This window comes from Trachypithecus francoisi, unplaced genomic scaffold (genome assembly GCF_009764315.1).
Source record: "Trachypithecus francoisi isolate TF-2019V2 unplaced genomic scaffold, Tfra_2.0 Lachesis_group21, whole genome shotgun sequence".
Lineage (NCBI taxonomy): Eukaryota > Metazoa > Chordata > Mammalia > Primates > Cercopithecidae > Trachypithecus > Trachypithecus francoisi.
In genome coordinates this window covers 44,729,813-44,751,902 of record NW_022681467.1, presented here as the reverse complement: position 1 = coordinate 44,751,902, position 22,090 = coordinate 44,729,813, and the positions used below count along the sequence as shown (strand labels likewise).

At 44.3% G+C, this 22,090-nt stretch overlaps 1 protein-coding gene across 9 annotated transcripts in view; it reads left to right on the top strand.

Annotated features, from left to right (window-relative positions):
* Positions 1-22,090, top strand: part of STAU1 (staufen double-stranded RNA binding protein 1) — an 83,922-nt gene that overhangs the window by 38,779 nt on the left and 23,053 nt on the right. For all 9 annotated transcript variants that reach the window (XM_033186688.1, XM_033186686.1, XM_033186681.1 and 6 more), the window contains 3 exons: positions 2,011-2,149; positions 3,981-4,146; positions 21,427-21,525. In XM_033186688.1, coding sequence (XP_033042579.1) covers positions 2,049-2,149; positions 3,981-4,146; positions 21,427-21,525 — 366 coding nt within the window. In that variant the 5' untranslated portion in view covers positions 2,011-2,048. The remainder of the gene's footprint in view (positions 1-2,010; positions 2,150-3,980; positions 4,147-21,426; positions 21,526-22,090) is intronic.

Genomic DNA, 22,090 nt, shown 5'->3' with positions numbered 1-22,090 from the left:
TAATCCCAGCACTTTGGGAGGCCGAGACGGGCGGATCACAAGGTCAGGAGATCGAGACCATCCTGGCTAACACCGTGAAACCCCGTCTCTACTAAAAAATACAAAAAACTACCCGGGCGAGGTGGCGGGCGCCTGTAGTCCCAGCTACTCGGGAGGCTGAGGCAGGAGAATGGCGTAAACCCGGGAGGCGGAGCTTGCAGTGAGCTGAGATCCGGCCACCGCACTCCAGCCTGGGCAGCAGAGCGAGACTCCATCTCAAAAAAAAAAAAAAAAAAAGAAAGTGTTGTTTTTAAATATGATTGTGCACTGACACTAATCTTTCCAGGCTGCTTTTCTTTTTTATTGATTTTTAAAAGTTTATGGATTGGATGAACTGAGGGAAAGAAAAATTGGAAAATGAATAGCATGTATCTTCTGAAGTTGATACATTTTGAGATAACTTGTTGTATGTGAAAATGGAACTCATTTTCCTAGCAAATATTACCACAGGTCAAATTCCATTAGAAATGTCAATGGAAATATCTGAATTTTTTGTGGGCCTTGTGTAACTTTGAGGGTTGCTGCCATCTCAGTGATTTTTCACCTTTCCTTAAGTTGCACATCATGTTGTATTGTAGCTCTTTGAGTGTGCTTTGTGTTCTTTGAACTCCTCTGGGGCAGGAATTGTTTCTTTTTTTCTTTTTTAGACAGAGTTTCACTCTTGTTGCCCGATGTGGAGTGCAATGAGGCAATCTCGGCTCACTGCAACCTCCACTTCCTGGGTTCAAGTGATTCTCCTGCTTCAGCCTCCCAAGTAGCTGGGATTACAGGTGCACGCCACCATGCCTCGCAAATTTTTTGTATTTTTAGTAGAAATGGGATTTCACCGTGTTAGCCAGGCTGATCTTGAACTCCTGACCACAGGTGATCTGCCCGCCTCAGCCTTCCAAAGTGCTGGGATTACAGGCATGAGCCACTCTCACTGCAAGGTCTCCCTCCTGTGTTCATGCCATTCTCCTGCCTCAGTCTCCTGAGTAGCTGGGACTACAGGTGCCCGCCACCACACCCAACTAATTTTTTGTATTTTTAAGTAGAGGTGGGGTTTCACCGTGTTAACCAGGATGGTCTCGATATCCTGACTTCATGATCCGCCTGCCACAGCCTCCCAAGGTGCTGGGATTACAGGCGTGACCCACCACGCCTGGCCAGGAATTGTATTTCTTTTTATTTTATTTTATTTTTTTTTGAGACGGAGTCTCGCTCTGCGGCCCAGGCTGAAATACAGTGGCCAGATCTCAGCTCACTGCAAGCTCCGCCTCCCGGGTTTACGCCATTCTCCTGCCTCAGCCTCCCGAGTAGCTGGGACTACAGGCGCCCGCCACATCACCTGGCTAGTTTTTTGTATTTTTTAGTAGAGACGGGGTTTCACTGTGTTAGCCAGGATGGTCTCGATCTCCTGACCTTGTGATCCGCCCGTCTCGGCCTCCCAAAGTGCTTGGATTACAGGCTTGAGCCACCGCGCCCAGCCATGAATTGTATTTCTTAAGCTTAGCACAGTGCTTTGCATCCAGTTAGTAACGTAATAAATGCATCGTTCAATAGTGTGTACAGACATACTTCTGAGTGCAAGCCAATAATCCTGTAAATCAGTACAACCAAGGTTATATTGATTAAGTATTCTCAAACACTAAAACAATTTGGACATTTACATGGGATTTTTTAATCGTGAAACTTGATGTGTTTTGGAACTTATTTCTGACAGCTGTACCATATAGCTTTCACTGATAATGTCTTGGGTTAAATTGTGGCTCCTCTGATAGCCCTCAGAGTAGATTTTGTGCTGTTGACTGTGTATAAATATCGAGAAATCACAGCATATTCTTGGATTTCCTTGTCTGATGCCTAGCAGTGACCCAGGTCCTTTTATGTATCATGAATCCAATTAGCAGAAAGCATGCTATTACATTTTATTTTAGTGAGTATCATTCTCATATCAGAACAAAACAGTTATTTGTCGATTCTTTCTTGCAGAAAGCATAACCCCTACTGTAGAACTAAATGCACTGTGCATGAAACTTGGAAAAAAACCAATGTATAAGCCTGTTGACCCTTACTCTCGGATGCAGTCCACCTATAACTACAACATGAGAGGAGGTGCTTATCCCCCAAGGTATGTGTGAGGTTTTTTTTTCTTCTTTTTTTTTTCATAAAATACAGGTGAAAATGTGTCTGATATTTTACATAAACTAGTACCTCTAGATTGTGGAGGGAGTAATGATTTGGTTTGGGCCTGCCAAATGTTGAAGTCGGTCTTAATTACTCTTGTGCCTTGTGCCCCTCCCCCGCCTTTTTTTTTTTTTTTTTTTGAGACAGTCTTGCTGTGTCGCCCAGGCTGAAGTGCAGTGGCGCTATCTCGGCTCACTGCCTCCTCTGCCTCCTGGGTTCAAGTGATTCTCCCTGTCTCAGCCTCCCGGGTAGCTGGGATTGCAGGCGCCTGCCACCACACCCGGCTAAGTTTTTTTTGTATTTTTTAGTAGAGACGGGGTTCTGCGATGTTCGCCAGGCTGGTCTTCAACTCCTGACCTCAGACGATCTGCCCACCTTGGCCTCCCAAAGTGCTGGGATTACAAGCGTGAGCCACAGCACCCGTCCACCCCTCTTTTTTTTTTTTTTTTTTATTCATTGAGACAGTGTCTCCCTATGTTGCCCAGACTGGTCTTGAACTCCTGGGCTTGAGGAGTCCTCCTCCCTCAGCCTGCCACAGTGCTAGGATTAAAGGCATGAGCCACTACACCCAGCCCTTTGTGCTTCTTTACTGTTCTTGGAAAGGGCCTGAGCATATTTCTCACTGGCGATGTGGCTTGTGCCCTCTAGCAGCCTGGCTAAAGATCATCCTTGTAACTGCTCTGTGTAACTAAATCTTATTCAAACATGATTCCCATAGCATCATGATTCGTGCAAGACAGTGATTCCGAGCATTTGTAGATTACCTGATTACTGGGTACTTTTTGACTTTTGAACTTGTGCGCTTTGTAAACAGCTTTGGTGCAGTAAAATATTAATTGAAACCTGAAAATGCCATGGATTAAAAAATCTTCTGCCGGCGGTAGTAAGACATTAGTGGAGGCCGAGCGCGGTGGCTCACGCCTGTAATCCCAGCTCTTTGGGAGGCTGAGGTGGGCGGATCACGAGGTCAGAAGTTTGAGACCAGTCTGGCCAACACAGTGAAACCCCGTCTCTACTAAAAATATGAAAATTAGCTGAGCATGGTGGTGGGCGCCTGTAATCGCACTACTCGGGAGGCTGAGGCAGGAGAATCACTTGAATCCAGGAGACAGAGATTGCAGTGAGCTGAGATCGCGCCACTGCACTCCAGCCTGGGCAATGAGAAAAACTCCATCTCAAAAAAAAAAAAAAAAGACATTAGTGGATAGATGATGAGCAAAATGGAATTCTTCATTTCCCTGCTCTCTCGGGGGATATAGCCATTTTAAAAATACAAGCTATGAAATGGATAAGAAACTGGGTTCTGCTAGGGGAATGGATGAGAAACTGGGTTCTGCTAGGTAGGCTACAGCTTGTTAGGATTTCTTGAAATGAGGGTCCTTTCTAAAAGACTTGTGCATTAAAATTCCCAGCCTCCTATTGGAGACATGCAAATTTAAAGCTAAGGTTTGAGAAGGCAGAGCAAACCAAGTGTCTGTGTCAGCCAAAGCCTAATTCATTTTAGATTTTGTCAGTGCAGGTTAGCATGATAAACTCATAATTTCTAAGCCATTGTGTTTCATGAGATGTAAGTTTGGATTGCTAAAAAGTCTTTTCTTATACTGTGTAGCAATTCAAATCCAGTATTTTATGAAATCTCTGGATATATTGATGAAGAGTGATTAGCATCAAACACTAATGTGAGTAGGATCGTGATGAAGGAACATTTGCCAGAGAGTGTATAGGTGACTTATCAACTTGAGACTGTAATTTGCCTAACCTCCTTTTATTTCTAGGTACTTTTACCCATTTCCAGTTCCACCTTTACTTTATCAAGTGGAACTTTCTGTGGGAGGACAGCAATTTAATGGGAAAGGAAAGACAAGACAGGCTGCGAAACATGATGCTGCCGCCAAAGCATTGAGGATCCTGCAGAATGAGCCCCCACCCGAGAGGCTGGAGGTAAGGAGCGGAGCCCAGGCTCCCTGACGCTTCGACAGGGTGGGAGGGTAGTGGGGAGATGTCACTGTACGTTATCTTTTCTAAGAAGGGACGTTGACAGCTGTCCATAATTTTTATTTGAATGCCTCCAAGATTTTATACTCTGTAGCTTTCTTGCTTTTTACCCCTTTTTTCATTTTAAAATTTCTTAACAAGAAAGTCAGTTGCCTTCTTTTTCAGTCTGTGGCATGGTTTTGAGTGACATGGTGTGAACACGTTAGAAAGTTTGCAATTCAATTGAGTTGTGAAGAACATGTATGGATGAAGTCTTCAGTGCTGAAGATTTTGCTTGCCAGAACCTACTGTGATATATGGTACCAGGTTAGATAATTTTCTGAAGCTGTTTTTGACCAGCCACTCTTGATTATATAGAAGTGCCTGTTATCTATTGCCTCATCACAGAATTTAGTGATGGTTTAAACATCTCCAGGCATTTATTTTGCTCATAAGTCTGCAACTGAGGCCGGGCTTGGCAAGGGTAGCTTGTCTTCATTCCACACAGCTTTGGTTGAGGTGACTCTGCAGGGGGCTGGAGGTTCTGTTTTTAAGATGGCTCACTTGTGTGGCTGGTAAGTTGGTGCTTGCTGTCAGCTAGGAGCTCAGCTGGGTCTCTGGCCCCAGGACCTCAGTTCATCCCTGGGTGACCTATGGAAGGATTGCTTACACTTCCTCATGGTATGGTGGCTGGTTGCCCAGAGTAAGCATCCTAGAAGATGGGAAATGGAAGCAGCTGCCAGTTTCTTAAGGCTTAGGCTCAGAAATCACAGCATCGTGTCTGCCGTGTTCTACAGGTCAAGCAGCCACGGAGCCCAGATTCAAAGGAAGGAGACATAAAATATCACTTAAAAAAAAAAAAAATTGAGGTGGCCAGGCACAGTGGCTCACGCCTGTAATCCCACCACTTTGGGAGGTCAAGGCGGGCAGATCATGAGGTCAGGAGATCGAGACATCCTGGCTAAGACGGTGAAACCCCATCTCTACTAAAAATACAAAAAATTTGCCAGGCGTGGTGGTGGGAGCCTGTAGTCCCAGCTATTCGAGAGGCTTAGGCAGGAGAATGATGTGAACTCAGGAGGCGGAGCTTGCAGTGAGCTGAGATTGTGCCACTGCACTCCAGCCTTGGTGACAGAGCGAGACTGTGTCTCAGAAAAAAAAAAAAAAATTGGAGGTAAAAATTATATAACCTAAATTGACTAGTGTAAGTGTACAATTCAGTGGATTTTAGTACATTCACAATATGGAGAATCCCATTTCCAGATGATGAAGGAATTGTCAAAGAATTAGGGACCATGCTTTAAAACCACCATGATAGGAAAAGGATTTTTAGCATTTTTGTGACTCAATAGCAATATAATTCTTAGGGAATCAGTAACTCCATGCCATTGAGGGGGTCAAAGCATTAGTGAGTATCTTTGGCCAGGCAGAATCTTATCACAGATAGAGTCACAAAGGCCAGAAGAAGCCCAGTGAATTGAAAACATTGAGATTTCATAATTCTGTTTAATCACAGCAGGAAATGCCACCTGAAAATATCTCTGGGTAGCATTTGACTTTTCCTCACCAGGAAACATGTTCACAAAGAACAAGAAGATCCTGCACAGAACAGTGTGCTAAGTATGTGATGAGAGGTGTAGACCCGAGCGGACCTTGGGCAGGGTACCTGCTGAGGTCTGTTGTATCCAACTGCCACCCAGGGCGACCCAGCTCGGGCTTCATGGCTGGCCGCACAGGAACGATTTGTTTTTCTTTTGTTACGCTGCGTTTCCATTTTCCACTGTAATCACCTATTCTAGTAGATGATCTGTTTCCATGGCCCATTAAGGACCAAATCAAAGAAAATGAGGCTGTAGCTAAAAGAGGAGGATTTAGTGAAGTTAAAAGGATGAGCTTTTCAGTGGTGAGATTTATTAAAACACCAGAAAAGTAGTGTAATTTGAGTTATTTTGGAGGCTCTTCAGCTTTTTACCTGACTGGTGCTAATCTAATTGGAGTCAGATGGAGTAAGTATTTCTAGTACTTCTAGCCAATAGTTGATAAACAATTGCTGGACACTGCTATATGGATTTTCTGCATCACAATCACTTGAGAAGTTAAAAAAAGAAATTCTAGGCCCAACCCCGGCATTCTAATGCATTAGTTCTAGGGTAAGACCCAGGAATCTGGCTTTTGCTTTTGTTGTTCTTGCTGGGTTTTTTTTTTTGAGACAGTCTCCCTCTGTCACCCAGGCTGGAGTGTAGTGGCATGATCTTGGCTCACTGCAACCTCCACCTCCTGGGTTCAAGCAATTCTCGTGCCTCAGCTTCCCGAGTAGCTGGGACTACAGGTGCTTACCACCATGCCCAGCTAAATTTTGTATTTTTAGTAGAGATGGAGTTTCACTGTACTGCCCAGGTTGGTCTCAAGCTCCTGGGCTCAGGTGATCTGACCACCTTGGCCTTCCAGAGTGCTGGGATTACGGGCATGAGCCACCATACCCAGCCATGTTGTTGTTAGTGAGCTCTTGGAGTGATTCTGAGGTATGGGCAAGGTTGGAGAACCACGGATCTAAGCGCTGTCAGCACTTCCCCAGCAGTTCTTCCCCTTGACTCCTCCATGAGAGTGAAGACAGTATTCCTACAAAGGATAAGTGCCTATTGGTATTTCTGAGTCTCCCACCTTCACTCACTAGAGCAGCATTGGTTGGCACAGTCCTGAGGGCAGCAGTTGTTGTGGACATGTTCTCCTGGGCTGAGTTTTCACTGAGTCCTGTGAAATCTCTGAGGAGCTTTGCTGGGGGAAAAAAAACAAAAAACAAAAAAAAAAAACCTTTTTCCACTGATGTGTATATCTTGAATATGTTACGTCATTTACTTATAATTCCTTGGAGGACTCAAATTCAGCACACACCTAAGCACTTTTTAATGGCTGCAAAGTGTTCCACTAAGTGAATGCACTGCTTTGTTTTCCAGCAGGGACTTGATTATTTAGGTTGTTTGTAGTTTTCCCTCTTATGAAATGGGTCAGGAAGAACATCGTTGCAGTAAAGTCTTTGTCCACAGTCCTAGAAGTAGAATTGCTGAACCAGCGGGTATGCACAGTGGTACATATGGCCAAGTTCTCCACAGGAAGAGGGGGCCATTTTACAACCTGCTGATAGGCCATAAGCAACCTGTCTGTCCACAGCCTGCCAGCATTGGAAATGATAATTGTAAACAAATTGTCAGGTTAGCTGTGGCAAATTTGTGGAGCATGTGATTGTGTGGTGGATCAATGCATCTTCTCTAGAAGATATGCGGTAAAGCCAGCACTTGCTGTCTACAGGACAGGTATAGTCTGGGCCCTCTATGCCAGGTGCTGTGCTAGACCCTAAGTTGAAAACAACCAGTGCCATCCCTTTTCCTGTGAACTTGGTCAGATGGAGCTGCCACACATTAACATCAATATCAGCAAAAAGTGCAGTTAGTACAAGGATGGAAAAGTGACAAGGATTAGAAGAACGTAAAGTATTTCATTTAGGTTGGAGTAATGGTGGTGAGTTCAGAGCAGTCTTTTCAGAGGAAGAGACATTTCGGCTGAGACTAAAGATCAGCAAAGAGCAGGGACAGTGTATGCCCAGAGAGGGAGCGGCAGCTGCAAAGGCCCCAAGTTAAAGTGCATGGGTTATTTGTTTATTTAATCTAAGGTTTGTGCTAACGAAGGATGAGTTTTACTCAGTGTCCGAGCTATTAGGAGCAGTATGGTCATAGCTGCAGTATCTGTAATAGAGAAAAACAGGAGCTAGCTTAAATGTCCTTTACTAGGGAAGTGGTTAAAAACATGGCTACATTTATCCCATGAGTACGAGTGTGGTATCTCATATACACAGGCATGAAAGGGGATGAAGGTGCAGAGCTGTTACTGTGTGTACAGTGTGATCCTGTTGGTGTTTCAGTAAACAGCAGAGCCAACTGTAAGTGTGTGTATGTATTTTTGTTTGTTTCTTTCCTTTTGTTTTGGAGACACGGTCTCACTCTGTTGCCCAGGTTGGAGTGCGGAGGCCTTCCATGCAGGCTCACTGCAGCCTTGACCTCCCTGGGCTTAGGTGATCCTCCCATCTCAGCCTCCTGAGTAGCTGGGACTAGCTGGGACTATCGATTCATGCCACCACGCCTGCTAATTTTCGTATTTTTTTGTAGAGATGGGATTTCGCCATGTTGCCCTGGCTGGTCTTAAACTCCTAGGCTTAAATGATCTGCCCACCTTGGCCTCCCAAAATACCAGGATTACAGGCATGAGCCACCATAAACATTCTGAAGTTTTAAAAATACTTTTTTATACTTTTGTAAAAATGAATAAATGCAGCTCTTTCTGGTTTTGAGTCCTTATCTTCACTTGGGACAGGTGCATACTTAAGTATCCTTAAGTATATACTTAAATATTTAATTTATTTATTTTCTTGAGATGGGGTCTCACTCTGTCACTTGGGCTAGAGTGCAGTGGTGTGATTTTGGCTCACTGCAACCTCCACCTCCTGGACTCAAGCAGTCCTTCCACCTCAGCCTCCCAAGTAGCTGGGACCACAGGTGCATGCCACCACACCTGTCTAATTTTTGTATTTTTGGTAGAGACAAGATTTCACCATGTTTCCCAGGCTGGTGTTGAACTCCTGAGCTCAAGTGACCACCTACCTGCGTCGGCCTCCCAAAATGCTGGGATTACGGGCGTGAACAATAGCGCCTGGCCTAAAATTGGAGACTTTAACAAACCCTCTTGTTTCCTCAATGTTCATTGGACCTAGTTTTCTTTTTATTCTTTTTTTTTTTTTTTTTCTAACAGAGATGGGTCTCACTGTTGTTGCCCAGGCTGGAGTGCAGTGGCTGTACACAGACATGATCATAGTACCCTGTGTCCTTGAAGTCCTGGCTTCAGGGGATCCTTTTGCCTCTTGATTATCTGGGACTACAGGCATGCTTGTGTCTGGCTCAGGTTTTCTTTCTTTTTTTGAGACGGAGTCTTACTCTATTGCCAGGCTGGAGTGCAGTGGTGCGATCTCGGCTCACTGCAACCTCCGACTCCCTGATTCAAGCTATTCTCCTGCCATAGCCTCCTGAGTAGCTGGGATTACAGGCATGTGCCACCACGCCCAGCTAATTTTGTATTTTTAGTAGAGACAGGGTTTCACCTGTTGGCCAGGATGATCTCAATCTTCTCACCTCATGATCCACCCGCCTCGGCCTCCCAAAGTGCTGGGATTATAGGCATGAGCCACCACACTTGGCCTTTTTTTTTTTTTTTTTTTTGAGATATAGTCTCACTCTGTTGCCCAGGCTGGAGTGCAGTGGCACAATCTCGGCTCACTGCAACCTCTGCCTCCCAGCTTCAAGCAATTCTGCCTCAGCCTCCCAAGTAGCTGGGACTACAGGTGTGCACCACCACGCCCGGCTAATTTTTGTATTTTTAGTAGAGACAGGGTTTCACCATGTTGGCCAGGCTGGTCTCAAACTCCTGACCTCGTGATCCACCTGCCTTGGCCTCCTAAAGTGCTGGGATTATAGGCATGAGCCACCGCGCCCAGCCAGGTTTTCGTTTTTGAAGCTGCTTTTTTAAGCTCTTTAAGGTGTGGTATTACACGAGTTGTATTCTTTTTTAGAGGTATTATAAAGAACTGAAAGTATATATTTTTTTTAAATAGTGCAAAACTCATTCTTTCTTACAGTTACCATAGAGGCCTTTTGGACCTTTTTGTAAATCTTTACATGATGGGATCTTAGGGATCTTAATTTTCCTGTGTTTTGAACATTTAGCTATTTGTTATTCCACATAATTATTTCAATACTATTCATCATCTACTCCCAAATATACCAGATGAGATGAAAATCATAAGAAAATGGAAGAATGATAAAGCCTCTGGGGTGGATATATAATAGTGAAATAATTGTCATCATGACACCATCTTTTATTATTCTTATGGCCTTGCCTAGTCTATTGCATTATCTTTCAAGAAGTTAAAAAAAGAAGACTGGAGACACCGTCTTTTGAGTCTCCTTTTTGCTTTCATTGAACCCAAGTGAGAATCCAGAATTTTTCTGTTTTTCATCTGTAATGTGAAGGAGAAGAGAACTGACAGTGGAAGACATTTCTGATGATTAACAAATCAGAAAATGAACACAAAAAGACAGATAGATGGCAGCACTCCAGACGGTAATGATGATGGTGAGATTGTCTAAGCAAAATCTCAGACTGTGAGTCTTCAGATGCTAGCATAGATAAATTTCCCCATACTCAAGAATCAGCTAGTGATTATTTCTCTGATGTATGGAAAGGAAATGTGGTATTCTCATCTAGTCATTCAACAGAAAGGACTTCATCATGCAACATTTTTCAACAAGAACCTGCCCCATCCTGTTTGCATAAAAAAAAAAATACCCGTGACAACATTCTTTTATGTTTGGCCGCCAACATTTATTTCTTACCACTTATTGTTAACAAAATAAGTGAACAAATGCACAAAGAGGTGTGTGTCCAAAGGTGATTGGAAGAAAATAGATATAAAAATGACAAAAGTCACTGGATTGGTCCTTCCGTTGGTGTTTATAAATCCAAAAATGAAAGCATTTTGCACTTACAGAGCAAAGAAATGGCTGTTTTCTCTTCAATAGAATTATGTGTCTGTTTCAAAAGTAGTATGTTTTGACAGTGCCAGTACATGAAGAATCTGAGGTCCTGATAAGTTAGAACTGGTTGGAGATGGACTTGGAATCTGACATCGCTGCAGGTGGGCTGTGCCCCAGGTGCAGGTGCAGGTGCAGCAGGCGATGAGCAGTTAGTTGCATATAGAGGACCTTGCTTTTTATTTTGGGTATATGTGCCTTCCAAATTAGAAACATTGGGATAAGAAGCTGGGTTTGCTGTGTTTAAGTTCTTGTTAAAATGGCTTTTGTCATCCTTTTATTTGGTAAATTATTTGTAAAATGACTTTAGATATAGCAAAATAAAAGAGTGTTGGAGCCATTATTAAGTGGTGATGGCTAATTTTCCTAGCATACTGTGAGGGTTAAGTATGGTTCAGAGCATTTCTTTCTTTTCTGTTGTTTTGTTTTGATATAGGGTCTTCCTCTGTCACCCTAGCTGGAGTGCAATGGCACAATTGCGGCTCACTGCAGCCTTGACCTCTTGGCCTCAAGTCATCTTCCCATATCAGCCTCCCTCGTAGCTGGGACTACAGGCATGCACCACCACACCTGGCTGATTTTTGTATTTTTTGTAGAGATGCGGGTTTTGCCATGTTGCCCAGACTGGTTTTGAACTTCTGGGCTCAAGTGATCCGCCCACCATGGCCTCTCAAAGTGCAGAGATTATAGGGATGAGCTATCACACCTGGCCTCTTTCTTAATGTTGCCTGGATTTTATTGCTGAACTATACATATGGAATCAGTGTTAACAGTAATTCCTGTGTTGTGAAGACAAGACTGGGTGCTCACTAAACCTTCCTCGTTTTACTGGGTGGGAATGGTTTTTGTGAATTAGTTTTTTTTTTTTTTTTGAGACGGAGTCTCGCTCTGTCCCTCAGGCTGGAGTGCAGTGGCCGGATCTCGGCTCACTGCAAGCTCCGCCTCCCGGGTTCACACCATTGTCCTGCCTCAGCCTCCCGACTAGCTGGGACTACAGGCGCCCGCCACTTCGCCCCGCTAGTTTTTTGTATTTTTTAGTAGAGATGGGGTTTCACCGTGTTAGCCAGGATAGTCTCGATCTCCTGACCCAGTGATCCAGCCGTCTCGGCCTCCCAAAGTGCTGGAATTACAGGCTTGAGCCACCGCGCCCGGCCTGTGAATTAGTTTTGAACCATTTGCTGCCTCCCTACTTGGAACATTTTGTCAGTCTGGATAATAGGAAATTTTTAATGAGCCAGGCGTGGTGGCTTATTCCTATAATTCCAACACTTTGAGAGGCTGAGGCGGGAGGATCACTTGAGCCCAGGAGTTTGAGAGCAGCCTGGACAAGATGGAGAGACCTCATCTCTACCAAAAATACTTGGGGAAAAAAAAAATGGTGGCAAGTACCTGTAGTCTCAGCTAATGTGGAGGCTGAGGCAGAAGAATTGCTTGAGCCTGGGAGATCAAGGCTGCAATGAATTCTGATTATGCCATTGCACTGCAGCCGGGGCAGCAGAGCTGAGGCCCTGTATCAAAAAACAAACAAAAATTATGTAAAAGAGCAATATAATTTCATTTTCAAATACGTGGTTTTTGCATTTTTATTTTACTCGCTGCTTTGTTCCTAATGATACTCCTCTGGAAGCAATGGCTTAGAGCAGTGAATCGCAACTCCAGTCACCTGGGGACTTATTTAAAAAATAAACAAATACTATAAATAAAACTGCTATCCAGGCCATGCCCTCAAAAATTTGAGTTCAGTTGTCTGGAGCAGGCTCCAGTATCTGAACTTGTGAAGCTCCCAAGTGATTGTAGTACTGCTCTGGTTGAAAACCACTGGCTTAGGGTGTGGAACTGAGCAGTAGACCTGATAGTTTTCTATCAGTCGTATGTGGAACCTTGATACATGTATATAAAATAGAAAAGAAGCATTTCATTCGTATAAATTGTTACTAAAAAAATTTTTATTTTGGCTGGACGTGGTGGCTCATGCCTGTAATCCCAGCACTTTGGGAGGCCGAGGCGGGTGGATCACCTGAGGTGAGGAGTTCGAGACCAGCCTGGCCAATATGATGAAACCCCGTCTCCACTAAAAACATAAAAAATTAGCCAGGCATGGTGACTTGTGCCTGTAGTCCCAGCTCCTTGGGAGGCTGAGGCAGGAGAATCAGTGGAACCCAGGAGATGGAGGTTGCAGTGAGCTGAGATAATACCACTGCACTCCACAGTCTTAGCAACAGAACGAGACTTCATCTCAACAACAACAAAATAAAAAATAAATATTTTTTGTTGTTGTTGTTGAGATGAGGTCTTATTATGTTGCCCAGGCTGGTCTCAAACTCCTGGGCTCAAGTGACCCTCCCGCCTTGGCCTCCCACAGTGCTGGGATTACAGTCATTAGTGTAAACTTATAAGTTTGGATTTATAATAATGATAAAGGCAGTTTCTGAGAATGAGGTATGTGAGTTTTCTTTTTTTTTTTTTTTTTTTTTTTTTTTTTTTTGAGACAGAGTCTCGCTCTGTCACCCAAGCTGGAGTGCACTGGCCAGATCTCAGCTCACTGCAAGCTCCGCCTCCCGGGTTTATGCCATTCTCCTGCCTCAGCCTCCCGAGTAGCTGGGACTACAGGCGCCCGCCACCTCGCCCGGCTAGTTTTTTGTATTTTTTAGTAGAGACGGGGTTTCACCGTGTTAGCCAGGATGGTCTCGATCTCCTGACCTTGTGATCCGCCCGCCTCGGCCTCCCAAAGTGCTGGGATTACAGGCCTGAGCCACCGTGCCCGGCCTGTGAGTTTTCAAAACACAAAAATATATTCATTTAAAAACACGACTGGGAAAGATGCAGAGATGCAGTCTCACTTTAGGATAGTGATTAACTGCCCTGGGAATGATAGTGAGATGGACTTCATTGCCTCTTTTTTTTTTTTTTTTGAGACGGAGTCTCGCTTTGTCGCTCAGGCTGGAGTGCAGTGGCACGATCTCGGCTCGCTGCAGGCTCCGCCTCCCGGGCTCACGCCATTCTCCTGCCTCAGCCTCCAGAGTAGCTGGGACTACAGGTGCCTGCCACCATGCCTGGATAATTTTTTGTATTTTTAGTGGAAATGGGGTTTCACTGCGTTAGCCAGGATGGTCTCCATCTTCTGACCTTGTGATCCGCCCGCCTTGACCTCCCAGAGTGGTGGGATTACAGGTGTCACGAACCACCACGCCCGCACCTGGCCATTGCCTCTTTTTTTGAGACAAGAGTCTCGCCCGGCTACTTTTTGTATTTTTAGTAGAGACAGGATTTCATCATGTTGGCCAGGCTGGTCTTGAACTCCTGACCTCAAGTGATCCGCCTGCCTCAGCCTCCCGGAGTGCTGGGATTACAGGCGTGAGCCACCACGCCTGGCCTGTTGCCTTGTTTTTTAAAAGGTGGAGTCTTGCTCTGCCACCCAGGCTGGAGTGCAGTGGCACGATCATAGCTCACTGCAGCCTTAAACTCCTGGGCAATCAAGTGATCTTTTTGCCTCAGCCACCCCAGTAGCTGGTACTATAGGCACACTCCACTGCACCTAGGTAATTTTTCAATTTTTTTGTAGAGATTAAGGTCTCACTTTGTTGCCTAGGCTGATCTTGAACTCCTGGCTTGAGACAAACCACCCATCTCAGCCTCCAAAAGTGTTGGTGCTACAGGCGTGAGCCACCGTGGGTGGCTCATTGTTTTTCTTAAAACAGAAAAAAACAGTCTGATGTCAGTAGCACCCAGCTGTTGACATTAGTTAAATCCAGGAAATTGCCTGTTACATTATTATCTGTACTTTTCTGTATATTTGAAATAGGTTGTAAATAAAAATGAAAGTTAAACCTAATTGGGCTGATAGAATGAACAGAACATTGAAAATTGGGGCATGTACATGGCGTGCGAAGTCTTATGACAGTCTGAGCACCTAGTTTATTTCCAAACTGTGTTCTGGCTGCACATAAGGAGAGCATTCCCATTGGCACAGTTCTTAGCATGTGGACCTTTTTTTTTTTAAAGAGACCATCTATTTAAAAAAAACTCTGGATGCTCTTTAAGGAAACAGCTTTCAAACTTTATTATGTTGTGCACAAAAGTGAGTTAATCTGGGGTTAGCACAAATACTGTGTTTTTCTAGTATCTTTTTTTTTTTTTTGGAGGCAGAGTCTTGCTCTGGCGCCCAGGCTGGAGTGCAGTGGCCGGATCTCAGCTCACTGCAAGCTCCGCCTCCCGGGTTCCCGCCATTCTCCTGGCTCAGCCTCCCAAGTAGCTGGGACTACAGGTGCCCGCCACCTCGCCCGGCTAGTTTTTTGTATTTTTAGTAGAGACGGGGTTTCACTGTGTTCGCCAGGATGGTCTCGATCTCCTGACCTTGTGATCCACCCGTCTCGGCCTCCCAAAGTGCTGGGATTACAGGCTTGAGCCACCGCGCCCGGCCTTCTAGTATCTTAATATTTGGTGTGAAACAGTTTTGTTGCTGCTTTTTAAAAAATTCAGGCGGCTGGGCGCTGTGGCTCAAGCCTGTAATCCCAGCACTTTGGGAGGCCGAGACGGGCGGATCACGAGGTCAGGAGATCGAGACCATCCTGGCTAACACGGTGAAACCCTGTCTCTACTAAAAAATACAAAAAAAAAAAACTAGCTGGGTGAGGTGGCGGCGCCTGTAGTCCCAGCTACTCGGGAGGCTGAGGCAGGAGAATGGCTTGAACCTGGGAGGCGGAGCTTGCAGTAAGCTGAGATCCAGCCACTGCACTCCAGCCTGGGCGACAAAGCAAGACTCCGTCTCAAAAAAAAAAAAAAAAAAAAAAAAAAAAATTTCAGGCAAAATATACATCTAAAAGTATTAAACTTTTTTTTTTTTTTTTTTAGTATTAAACATTTTTAAGTGTACCAGTGGCATTAAAATATATTCTCAGTTTTGCACAACTATCACTAGTACTCATTTTCAGAAATAGAAATTCTGGACTCATTCAAGAGTTACGCCTCACTCCCTTGCTTGCAATCCCCGGTAATCTCTACTCTACTTTCTGTTTCTATGCAGTTGCCTGGTCTAGGCACTTCATAAAAATGGATACTTGTTTTTTTATGTCTGGCTTATGTCACTAACTGTAATGTTTTCAAGGTTCATCTCTGTTACAGCATGTTTCAGAATTTTATTTCTTTTTTAAAGGTGAATGTTTTATGGTATGAATAGTAAACATTGGTTTTTCAGTCATCTGTTGATGGACACTTGGGTTGTTTTTACCTTTTGGCTATTATGAATGCTGCTAGGAACCCTGGTGTATAAAAATGTGTTCAGGTTACTACTTTCAGGTCTTCTGGGTGTATATCTAGAAGTGGAATTCCTGGATCATATAATAATTGTATGTTTAATTTCTTGAGGAACTACCAAACTGTTTTCCACAGCAACTGTACCATTTTACATTTTCTATTAAATTACTTTTTTTTTTTTGAAACGGAGTCTCACTGGACTGGCATGCAGTGGTGTGATCTTGGCTCACTGCAACCTCCGCCTCTGGTTCCAGCAATTCTCCTGCCTCAGCCTGCCAAGTAGCTGGGACTACAGGTGCGCGTTACCACGTTCTGCTAATTTTTGTGTTTTGAGACGGAGTCTCGCTCTGTCGCCCAGGCTGGAGTGCAGTGGCCGGATCTCAGCTCACTGCAAGCTCCGCCTCCCGGGTTCACGCCATTCTCCTGCCTCAGCCTCCCAAGTAGCTGGGACTACAGGCGCCCACCATCTCGCCCTGCTAGTTTTTTGTATTTTTTAGTAGAGACGGGGTTTCACCGTGTAGGCCAGGATGGTCTCGATCTCCTGACCTCGTGATCCACCCGTCTCGGCCTCCCAAAGTGCTGGGATTACAGGCTTGAGCCACCGCGCCTGGCCTAATTTTTGTATTTTTAATAGATATGAGATTTCACCATGTTGGCCAGGCTGGTCTCGAACTCCTGACCTCAGGTGATCCCCCCGCCTAGGCATCCCAAAGTGCTGGGATTACAGGTGTGAGTCACCACACTCCCTGCCCATTTTCTATTTTATTTTTAATAAAATCCAAATCTGGCACAACCATTTTACATTTTCATAAGTGGCTGGAAGCTTCTTGTTTCTCCATATCCAAAAACTTGTTATTTCCATTTCTTTTGGTAACAGCCATCCTTAAGGGTGTGAGAGGGGTGTTACTGTGGTTTTTTTTTTTTTTTTTATGAAACGGAATTTCGCTCTTGTTGCCTGAGCTGGAGTATAATGGCACAATCTCAGCTCACTGCAATCTCCGCCTGCGGGATTCAAGCAGTTCTCCTGCCTCAGCCTCCCAAGTAGCTGGGATTACAGGCATCTGCTACCACGCCTGGCTAATTTTTTGTATTTTTAGTAGAGATGGGGTTTCATCGTGTTGGCCGGCCTGGTCTCGAACTCCTGACCTCAGGTGATCCACCTGCTTCGGCCTCCCAAAGTGCTAGGATTACGGGCGTGAGCCACCACACCCGGCCAGCTATTTGTATTTTTGTATTTCTTTAGAGAAATGCCTATGTAGGTCCTTTGTCCATTTTCTAATTGGGTTGTTTTATTGTGGAGTTGTGGTTCTTTATATATTCTGGATATTAATCCTTTATGAGATAATGATTTGCAAAGCCCATTCTTTGGGTTGTCTTCACTCTCTTGACAGTGTCCTTTGATGCATGAGTGTTTTAAATTTTTGATGAAGTCTAATATTAATCTTTTTTTTGTTGTCTGCAGTTTTCATGTCATATGTAAGAAATCATCACCAAATACAGTGTCATGACACTTTTCCCCTATGTTTTCATCTAGGAGCTTTACTGTTTTAGCTCTTATGTTTAAGTATTTGATCCATTTTGAGTTCTTAATGGTGTGAGGTAAGGGTCCTGCCTTATTATTTTGCATGTGGATATCTAGTTTTCCTAGCACCATTTGTTGAACAAGCTTATGGTATTATTATTTTTTTAAGTTTAGTATCTATTTAACTATTAGATTGCTAATTACTTTTGCACCAACCTGTAAATTTCAAGCCAAACCTCTGTAGAACCCCAGCCTTTAAGGCACCTTGCTTGAAATTTCCAGTTTTGGCCGGGCGTGGTGGCTCAAGCCTGTAATCCCAGCACTTTGGGAGGCCGAGACGGGCGGATCACGAGGTCAGGAGATTGAGACCATCCTGGCTAACATGGTGAAACCCCGTCTCTACTAAAAAAAAACTAGCTGGGCGAGGTGGCGGCCGCCTGTAGTCCCAGCTAGTCGGGAGGCTGAGGCAGGAGAATGGCCGAGATCCGGCCACTGCACTCCAGCCTGGGTGACAGAGCGAGACTCCGTCTCAAAAAAAAAAAAAAAAAAGAAATTTCCAGTTTTAAGGATTCACTCATAAAAAAGTAGACCCTTTTTCTGCTTAGGATTTAAACAAAAATACAAGTGTGGGCTGGGTATGGTGACTCACACCTATAATTCCAACACTTTGGAAGGTTGAGGTGGGAGGGTTGCTTGAGCCCAGTTCAAGACCAGCCTGAACAACGTAGTGAGACCCCATCTCTACAAAACATTGAAAAAAATAGCTGGGAGTGGTGCCTATGCCATAGTCCCAGCTACTCAGGAGGGTGAGATGGGAATATTGCTTGAGGTCAGGAGTTTGAGGCTGCAGTGAGCTATGATTGTACCACTGCACTTCAGACTGGGCAACAGAGTGAGACACTGTCTCAAAAAACAAAACAAAACAAATATGTGTAGGTTAGCAAACCACTACAAGTGCTATGAAAATAGTTTTGACTAAGGTGAGATACACTGAAACCAGATTGGAAAGAAAAGATTATGGAAGGATAGATAGAAGGAATTACAAAAAGCATCTGGAATAAATTTATTTATCCAGTATTATACCCTTGGTTATATATGTATTTAACCTAGAGTTTGTTTTATTTTGATTTTAATTATAGCTTTTTTTGGTGTGTGTGACACAGTCTCACAGTCACTGAGGCTAGAATGCTGTCATCATAGCTCACCTTAGCCTCAACACCCTAGGCTCAGGTGATCGTGCCCCCTCAACCTCCCAAGTAGCTGGGACCACAGATGTGCGACACCATACCTGCTAATATTTGTATTTTTTTGTAAAGATGGGATTTCACCATGTTGCCCAGGCTGGTCTCGAACTCCTGGGCATAAGCAATCTGCCCACCTTGTCCTTAAAAAGTTTTGGGATCATAGGCGCTTGCCACCATGCCCAGCCAATTGCAGCTTTTAATATTCAGTGGCCAGACGTGGTGGCTCATACCTGTAGTCCCAGTACTTCAGGAGGCCAAGGTGGGCGGATCACCTGAAGTCAGGAGTTCGAGAGTAGCCTGGCCAAGATGGTGAAACCCCATCTCTACTAAAAATACAAAAAAAAAAAAAAAATCCAGATGTGGTGGTGGGTGCCTGTAATCCCACCTACTTGGGAGGCTGAGGCAGGAGAATCGCTTGAATCCAGGAGGCAGAGGTTGCAGTGAGCCAAGATCACGTCATTGCACTCCAGCCTGGGCGACACAAGAGCAAAACTCCATCTAAAAAAAAAAAAAAAAAAAAACGTTGAGCGTAGGTGGAATATACCTGATAAACATAAGGAATCCACAACAGGTAACATCTTGGATAGTCCTATACCTTGCCTGTTTAGCAGTTTCAGCCATGGGTTGAATGGGTTAGTTCAGATAGTTCGAATCTTAGAAGCAGGACTTTATAAATTCTTTGACAAAATAAGCAATAATGTGAAGAAAAACAGCTCTTTTGCCATGTTTTGGGGGACTTTGCTAGATAAGTTTTGAGCTTATCTAGTTCCTCTTATTATCACTACAGCACAGTATAAAATCCATGTTATCAGCACGCAGAAGTAAGATCCTTGCTCCTCTTTAATCTCGTCCCTGATTGGAAGACTTTTTTTTCTTTTTTTTTTTTTTGAGACGGAGTCTCACTCTGTCTCCCAGGCTGGACTGCAATGGCTGGATCTCAGCTCACTGCAAGCTCCGCCTCCTGGGTTTACGCCATTCTCCTCCTGAGTAGCTGGGACTACAGGCGCCCGCCACCTCGCCCGGCTAGTTTTTTGTATTTTTTAGTAGAGACGGGGTTTCACCATGTTAGCCAGGATGGTCTCGATCTCCTGACCTCGTGATCCGCCCCTCTTGGCTTCCCAAAGTGCTGGGATTACAGGCTTGAGCCACTGCGCCCGGCCTGATTGGAAGACTCTTAAGCGAACCTTGTTTCAAAGATGAAATCTCTGCCTTTGTTGAGGAGGCTTTATTAGTTTGCGCCTTGTATTGTTGGCAACAGCAGTTGAGTATGAGATACATGGCAGTTTTGTAATTTGTTTCACCATATCCTTACTTATTTCTTTATTTTTAGTTATAGGGATAGAGACTGTTGCCCATGCTGGAGCTCAGTGGCTGTTTACAGGCATGATCACAGCTCACTCTAGCCTTGAACTGCTGGCTCAACTGATCCTCAACTGTCAGCTTGCTATGTACTGGGGCAGCAGTCGTGTATTGCCATGCCTGGCTGCATTCTCTTAAAAGTGGTTTCCTGCCGGGCACAGTGGCTCACGCCTTAATCCCAGCACTTTGGGAGGCCAAGACAGGTGGATCATGAGGTCAGGATTTCAAGACCAGCCTGACCAACATGGTGAAACCCCATCTCTCTAAAAATACAAAAATTAGCTGGGGGTGGTGGTGCATGCCTGCAATCCCAGCTACTCAGGAGTCTGAGGCAGGAGAATCGCTTGAACCCGGGAGGCAGAGGTGGCCGTGAACCGAAATCACGCCACTGCACTCCGGCCTGGGCGACAGGGCGAGACTCTGTCTCCAAAAAAAAAAAAGGAAGAAAGAAAAAGTGGTTTTCCAGGGAATTCATGTTCATATAAGCCTGCATACTCAGGTGGACAGCCTTAATCTGAATTTGCCACGTCCCACATGTATCTGTATGTATTTTGACTTTTCCAAAATGTGGCTTCCCACTACTTGAGGAGTACTTTTGGAAGTCACTGTTCCGAGCAGCAGTGACATCTTGCTGAACCACAGTCAGGCTGACTCATATCCAAAGGTCTGTTATGTGCGGATTGTTTATGGTGAACTTACGAGGTACAATTTGACTCAAACTTGACAGGACATACATATTTTTAACCTCTTAAATTCAGTGACACTTGGTAGGTGTGTGTGGCCTTGGTTAAATTCGTAAAGCCGAAGCTCAGTGCTTTTAAGGTTTACCATTGCAGCTAGGATGTTGATGGGTGTTTTTTTTTTGCAGGGGATAGGGTCTTGCTTTGTCACCCAGGCCGGAGGGCAGTGGTGCGCAGTCATGGCTTACTGCAGCCTCAACCTTCTGGGCTCATGCAATTCTCCTGCCTCAGCCCTCCAAGTAGTTGGGACTACAGGCACATACCACCACCACATCCACCTCAGTTTTGTTTTTTTGTTTTTATTTTTGTTTTAGAGACAAGGTTGCTCAGGCTGGTCTCAAACTGCCATATTGATCAGGATGATCTCAAACGCCTGGACTCAAGCTGTCCTCCTGCCTTGGCCTTCCAAAGTGCTGGGATTACAAGCATGAACCACCTCACCCGGCCATTGATGGTTTTAATAAGAGCTAACTACTAAACAATTATTCTTACAGGTGAATGGAAGAGAATCCGAAGAAGAAAATCTAAATAAATCTGAAATAAGTCAAGTGTTTGAGATTGCACTTAAACGGAACTTGCCTGTGAATTTTGAGGTAACCTGATTTTACATGTAGGACTTTGTATTATAAAATCCTGTTAGCATTTATCATGAGTGATTTTTTTCCCTAAATAACATTGGAGTAATATTCACATAATATGAACCTCCGGATTTAAGATTCATACTTTAGTGAAGCAGTGTTTATTCTCTTCTTCTGGGAGCCCCTAACTAAGGCATTCATGGATGTGTAGAGAGTTGATGATGGCTTCAGTTGGTGTGGGGACCTCCTGAGCAGCCTGAAGATGGTTGTGTCAGTGTTCACATGTGTATTCTTTGGACAGGGAGGGCTGGAGGGGCCGGTTTATCACTTAGATCAGTCTCAGAAGCATTTGTGGTCCCTAAAGGTCTCTTCAGAGTAATTTTGAAAAGGACTCAGTTTTTGTCATTGTCTAGCGTCTGCCCTAAATTCTTGTTTAATAACTTCATTTGTTGTTGAGACCTTGTGTTCTGAAAACAATATCAGTGAGTTGTCTGTGCAAAGTGGGACATGAGATACATTTTAATATATGTTGCCTTAAAAGACAATATAGTCCATCCAAATTGACGAGGGAGGTAAGAGC